We start from the raw sequence: 7500 nt of genomic DNA, 5'->3' as shown, positions 1-7500 counted from the left end.
AACACAAGTCATTTCTAAACTGCCCTGATGCTCAATAAAAGTAGAAATATCTTACCGATTGACAAAGCCAGGTTTGTTCATTTCAGTTATAGGAGGCAACTAACCCTTGTGTGTCTCAATGGCCCCTAGAGCTATGCCAGCAGAAGATTTCACTCCTGGCAGGGCCCCCATGCTGGACAGGTCGAAGGGTAGAGGCCAGACAAAGAGCAATCCACTGGTCTTCCAGGTTGGGGTGTTGAGCACAGATCTAACAACTCTGTCTTGTAAAAACAAGCACGTTACGGAAACAGCAACAAAAGGAATCAACACTACTGGGCATGATGGACTTCCAGTGCTGCCGTCAGATGCTAGGATGAATGCCATTGGTGAAAGCCGAAAGAAAACTAGTCGCAGGAAGTTGGAAGTTCTGAACGCCAAACTTCAGACTGCGATAGGATTTTGGAATGTAAGAAAAATGCACGATACAGGCAAATCAGCATAAGTGACATCAGAGATGAAAAGATACAACATTGTTATACTACGTTTAAGTGAAAGCATAATGACAGGATCAGGGAGACTTCCAACAAGCACAGGGGAAACAGTGCTTTAATCAGAGAGAACATAGGGAAGGAGTAGCCATCATTTTGAAGAAAGGAGTAGAGAAGAGTTTGATAGAGTGGAATCCTGTCAACAGTAGGCTCAGGAGAATTAGGCTAAGGGGGAAGCAAAATATACAAGCACAACTAACACTAATACTCCAACAAATTACAGCGATGAGGATTTGAAGGATGAATTCTACTAACAACTTCAGGCTGTATTGGAAACTACACCCAGACACGACATGAGGGTAGTGATGGGGGACCTAAATGCCAAGGTGGGAAACAGCGTCAAAGAACACGACACAAGGGCGATGGGAAGGGAAGGGGAATGAGTCATGAATGAGAATGGGGAGAGGTTAGCAGAGTTCTGCACCATGCACAACCTCGTCATCGGGGGTACCCTGTTCCATCACAAGGACATTCACAAACTAACATAGAACCCTCCAAATGGAAAGGATAAAAATCAAATAGATGATAAATGGCACCTGGAGACACTCATGCTTGATGTCAAGGTCAAATGAGGAGCTGACGTTGGTAGCGACCATCACCTGGTCACAGCTATGCTGAGAGTAAAGCTTAAGAACACAGGGAGCAGAAAGACAGCCAGAAAGCAATTCGATGCCGAAAAGCTACATGACACCAAGGTCACAGGTTATTTTGTGCTACAACTGAAGAACAGATTTCAGGCATTAGCAGATATGTTGGATCATACAGACCCCAAATCAGATGATATCAACACAATGTGGGAACAGACCAAAGCAGCCTATGTGAAGACCGGTGATGCCTGCCTTGGATAAAAGCACAAGGAGAAAAAGGAATGAATAAGTGATAACAAATGGCAAAGTATAGAAAATAGAAGGGCCTTAAAGAAGATAGTAAATGAAACATAGTCTGAAGGGCTAAAGGAATAATACAGGAAACAGTATCAAGAAACAAACAAAGCACTGCGAAGGAAAGCTAGAGCAGACAAGCGGGCATATCTAGAAGATCTTGCAAGTCATGCAGAACAGGCAGCTAGGAAAGGGGAGCCAGAGAAAATATACAAGATCACCAAAATAGTGAGTGACAAACACAGACTAACAACTGAGACACCAATAGTAGACAAAAGGGTCAGCTCTTGACAACCGAGTCACAACAAGAAGCTTGATGGGCAGAGCACTTTGAGGAAGTTCTAAACTGACCACCACCCATAACAGAACCAGAGGTCCAGCATGCAGAAAATGACCTGGAAGGTGACATCGAACCACCAACAAAGACATTAATGCGAACCACCAACAAAGCTATTAAGTCCCTATACCATGGAAAACCCCCTGGCAAAGAAAACATGAATGGAGAGCTTTTCAAAGCAGATCCAGACCTCGCCTCCAACCTACCTCAACCACTATTCAAAACTATCTGGGAGAAAAAGGAAATACCTGATGACTGGTTGGAAGGAATCATCAAAAAAAATACAAAAGAAGGGCAACTTGAGAGATTGGAACAACTGGCACAATAACATTGTGCAGTGTCTTACCGAGACAGTAGATGAGAAACTCAGGAAAGAACAGGCAGGATTCCGTTAAGGGAGGGGGTGCATTGACCAGATATTTGCACTTCGGAACATCATAGAACAATGCACAGAATGGCATAGGCAAATATACATCAATTTTACATGCTTTTAATCTTTGAAAAGCATTCGAAAGCATACACCGAGATGGCCTCTGGAACATCTTAAGGATGTATGGAATTCCAAGGCACATATTGAAACTCGTCAAGACCTTCTATGCCAACTTCAAATGCCAAGTGGTAAACAGTAGCCTGGCATTCCGGGCAAAGACAGGAGTTAGACAAGGATGTGTGATGTCAGCATTGCTCTTCAACATCATTATCGAATGGGTGACAAACAGCAGAACAACAGAAGACAAAACAAGAGGTATACGATGGACCCTCTTCTCAACATTAGAAGACCTTGATTTTACTGATGATCTAGCTCTAGTCTCACACACTCTCCAAAAAATCACATCTCAGCTACTTTGCAGGTCTCAGCAATTTAAAACCCAGACAAAACTCAAGTTATATCAGAGCTGCGTTCTATCCGCCCTCCTGTATGGCGCAGAATGATGGAGAATGACAGCAAGTGACGTATGTCAATTATCAGTCTCTGAAAAGAATCAGTAGGATTTTTTGGCCCAACAAGGTACCAAATGAGGATCTATTGAAAAGATGTCAGCAAGACAACATGGATAGCATTTTAACAAAGCGGCACTGGAACTGGATTGGGCATGTTTTGAGAAGAGCGCAAGAAAGCATCCCAAGAGTAGCCCTTCACTGGACACCTGAAGGTAGAAGAAAGAGAGGATGACTCAAGACCACCTGGTGTCACACAGAAGAGGAAGAAATTAAATGTATGAACCTGGCATGGGGAGATGTCCAGAAAACAGCCCAGAATCGACCACAGTGGAGGACCTTTGTTGCTGTCCTACATGCCAGGAGGCATAATGGGCAATGAAGTGAAATAGGAGGCAATGACCAGCCTGCATGTCATTCCTTTCAGACCTTCGAAAAAAGAGTGGGTTAACACATCAACATCCACACATCCCTCTGTTTGTTGTCACAAAACAAGGCTGGTCCGCGCTCACTCTTTCTGCCCAATGTGGCCTGGGCTTATCAGCTGTGAGAGGGATTCTAAAACAATCATTTCTCTGAACGGCAAAACCCAAGCGTTACATAGACAAACGATGTGGACACAGAACTAATATGTTAACATATTTCCGGCGTGAAGCAAAACAAGCTTAGACTTTCTAAGAGTGCTTTCGAGCCCCGGGCTGAGCTCGTGACCGGAGCGGTTGACACCGAGTTTCATGGGCATGGATTTCACGAAGCTTTTCAAAGTTCTGGCATAGGCATGCTATATTGATCTATGTGAAACTGTGAAGCTCCCTTTGTATTGTGGTTATTTATGTTCAACACTTACATTCTTAGAGTTCTTAAACTGCATGACATTTGCCCATTAATAATTACACCATAGGCTATCAGCGTCCTTGATTGACGACTTCAAACATAACGCACAAGACTGCAGGCTTTTACAGTGATAGCCTGTGTGCAACGCGTGGTATACTTAAATAATGTACACCTACTAATGAAACTAGTTGTAATACCACAGCAACAGCACACCACTACTGCTACTATTATACTAAATCTACCGGTAGAAAAAGTAACTTCTGGCTCATTTAGACCTGTGGTTGATTTAAGAAGATTGTAGCGCCCCCTTTTGGCTCTTATAACTTAGATCTCCAACATTTTGGAGATCTATCTTACAGGGATACATATATGTGTGAAAATTTTGGAAACCTTTGACGAGTCAGAGGTTGAGATATGGACCATCAAGAAAATAAATAATATCCAGTACAAATACAATAGGTAGCCACAGACACTACTTGTACAGCTTATAACTTTTACTTCCACCGTCATTCCTATTCCTTTTAATGCTATTTTTGTTATATATTTACTTTTGATTTGTTTGTATCAAAAATTGCGGTTGCTGCTTTGATAAAATTCATATTATTGCTACACAATTGCTTATACCATTAAGGACAGTAACAACAATTAATAATACATATAAAAATGTATAAATTATTGTTATAGTTATAATTTTGCTAGCCGTTTTTAAAACCATCCATCTATCTTATGTATGGCCCATACTATCCCGTAAAACATCAGTCAATGGTGGGTAAATCATTATTGCTTAAACGATCACAAAAGGCAATCTCACTACCTATACAAAAGAAAATCAATTTGTAATAAAACGCTGCCACTTGTATCCAAAATGGCCTCAGGCGGCTGCTTAAACAACCGCACAATTCCCCTTGAGAGGCCAGTGCCTACTTAGACGTTGACTGACTGTTGTTTATGCACACTGCCGCTCGGCCTTATCAAGGAGGGGCACCGCAGCTGACATTCAACACAGTTTGGCCTCTCTATTCTCCTACTGGCAGATGTCCCATTCAGACACAGCTGACTGTCAACTTAACGCAGTCTCTGTCTACTAATTACTCTACATTCATAATTAAAAATGATTTGTAAAGGTTGCTTCGATGGCTCAGAGCATGGCAGATCATATTTTGCAATACTAAATAGACCCATAACTTTGCCCATAACTTTACTTCTCTATTTTAAACGTGTGTGTGGGTGCTTTTGTTTATGCACATATGTTGTTTATAATGTTTGTCTTTATTATCTGTGTGTGTTTGTGTGTGTGTGTGTGTGTGTGTGTGTGTGTGTGTGTGTGTGTGTGTGTGTGTGTGTGTGTGTTTGTATGATAATTAATGTGGACTGCATATCGGAATGGGCTTTTGTATTTTTGGGTCCGTTCTGTTTGACTATATCTGTTTTTGTATTTGTCTGTGCATGGGTGTTTGCGTATGTATTTATGTGTGCGTGTTTTCATACCTGTGTTGATGTTCACTCATGCACCTTTTCCATCTGCCGTTGGAAGAGATGCTGAAATGCAAAGGGAGCATTGCCCCACAGTTTTCCAGCAAATTTACTAGGAAGGAAGACAGCATGTCACATTCATTCAAACGTGAAAGATAATGTATTACGAGTTGTGTATGTAATGTAAAACCAAGTTTGATATATAACATGTGCAATTGCAGATCCATGTGTAGATTACATTTGTGGGATGCACTTCCATTATTACAATGACTATTTATATTGCTCATGCTATTCCATTGAGCTCTGAAGCTTGTGAAGGTGATGCAGAGACAGGTCCACAATGTTAGGGGCCAATCCCAGGACATTGCCAAAAAAGCATCTCACCGATAGACTCAAGGATTATCTTTTGCAACCTACAATAAAATTCAAAGATGCTGACAATATCAACACAGTGTATATCAAATATCATATACACACATCCCTTGAAGAATGAAGCGAAAATAACAAAAAAGCCTGAATATTGTGATTACAGTAATATATCTCATTGTAAACTGTGCTCTTTTTGTTTCACAGCGGACAGCCAGGCCGGAAGCGACACCAAACTCACCGTGGAGGACCTGTTCCGAGCGGAGTTTGTGATCCATGACCCGGAAGCTAAATGGATCAACGGTGAGTGACCTCATAAACCCTTGCCTGCTCCTTGTTTGTAAACTTGGTGGGATTAGAGCTTGGCTAACACAGAAGCTAATGGCTGCTCTGGGTTGATGAGTTGTATTAGCCTCAGCTATACACAGCCACGGCGGCCTGTGTTTGGTCATATTGCAGCAGCCAGCCTCACTGTGGTAGCGAGTTGTAGTGACTCAGTGTGACTGCTGTGACATTAGCATGGGCGGTTGGGTTTGCCTGACATTGATGACCTGAGGCAATGGCCCCCAATGGCCCGACCAGTGGAGCTGAGAACTGCCCTGATACCCCAATCTCCGAAACATCAGTTAACGATCACAAGTAACGATACATAGAGAGTAAAGGTAAAAGCAGAAATATGTGCACTTCTAAGGAAAGCATGCTATCAATTTTGCATGTATTGTAAAGAAACGCCACCAAGGTCATGGTGACCTTATTTCTGGTACTACATCAGATTGGTGGATTGACCCTCTTTCAAAGAGGCATCATCGTAGGACAAAAACAGATGTTCTAAAAATGATGGGCCTACTGCTTTTATGTACCAGGGCATAGGTATTCTTCACTAGTTAATACTATCTTCTCCCTGGATTCTAAAGCAAAGTAGCTGACCTATAGTTACTGTTATGAGTGACACCTGTGTTTGTCCCTAAAGGGTCCAATTAGTGAGGTTTCATTACCATAAATGGGCCCATCCTTTACCGTCTGTGTGACAGTTGAACTGACTGTTCTGTTGCTCATCTTCCTGTGGAGTGTTTTGTTTTGTTATGTGTCATGGTTTTGGGTTAGAGGGGATAACAATTAGCTATGACTTTTGTATTATTACCGTTTCTGTGGGGAAGCAATACTTTGCGGTCCGTAATCCCGAGGTCCAGCCCAGAGACATCACTAAGATAAATGGGCGGCTCAGCTCAAAGAAGCACGGACACAAGAAGGGACGGCCGGACTTCAGCGATTTGCTGCCAAACCTGTGTCTGTGCGTGTGCGTATGTGTGTGTGTGTGTGTTTCTGTGTGTGCGTGCGTGTTGATGTGTTTGTGTGTGTGTGTGTGTGTGTGTGCGTGTGTCCGTGAGTGTTGATGTGTGTGTGTGTGTGTGTGTGTGTGTGTGTGTGTGTGTGTGTGTGTGTGTGTGTGTGTATGTGTGTGTGTGTGTAAGCGTGTTGGTGAGTCAACTGGATCAGCCTCCACCCAAATCTCTGGTGACTGTCTGTTAATTGCCTCATCTGGCGATCGTTCCCTTGGCCCTGTTCAGAGTGGGTGGGGGTGGTGTTGTGTGGTTGGGGCGATCGTTTGAGGATTTTCCATCATCCCCGTACTAGGATGCAGTTAGGGTGAGCTCTGCTATGTCTTGGCATGGAGATATGGGCTAAGTGCTTAGGGAAAGGGGCTTATAGGTTGTTCGTGGGGCTGGGTTTTCGTGGCTTGTCATAGATGTTATATTGTAGCTTGAACAAACAGAATTATCCCCAAACCAAATAACACCTGGCTGTTTTTGAATAAACCGTTACGAAGCTTGGGCCTCCTGAACACAAGGCTCTCCGTATTCATTTCATCCATTATTCATAAGTCGCTGACTGCAGTACACAGACATGCTTCACATCCACTCGGTCAAGACTGATTGTTTAAGAATATTGGTTGAAATGTAAAAATAAAGAAACACTTCTTTGTTGACGCAAACGAAGACCTGACATGAATACGGTTTGTTCCGTGAAAGGGGAAGAAAGTTTGTTGAAAAACATGCAGAGGACATATTCTCATGCCCTCTCTCTATCAAGAAGCTTAACAAAAGCGCTGCCTAAACAGTGGGTTGTCATACATTTGGTCTGA

At 42.7% G+C, this 7500-nt stretch overlaps 1 protein-coding gene across 1 annotated transcript in view; it reads left to right on the top strand.

Moving 5' to 3' along the window:
* Window positions 1–7500, top strand: part of dpp10 (dipeptidyl peptidase like 10) — a gene marked incomplete at both ends in the record, with an annotated part of 109383 nt that overhangs the window by 15432 nt on the left and 86451 nt on the right. Inside the window, one exon of the mRNA XM_079758437.1 lies at window positions 5565–5660. Within this exon, the coding sequence (XP_079614563.1) occupies window positions 5565–5660 (96 nt within the window). The remainder of the gene's footprint in view (window positions 1–5564; window positions 5661–7500) is intronic.

The sequence above is a fragment of the Pollachius pollachius genome (genome assembly GCF_949987615.1).
Source record: "Pollachius pollachius genome assembly, chromosome: 20".
Classification (NCBI taxonomy): Eukaryota; Metazoa; Chordata; class Actinopteri; order Gadiformes; family Gadidae; genus Pollachius; species Pollachius pollachius.
This window is presented reverse-complemented; position numbering and strand designations above follow the sequence as displayed.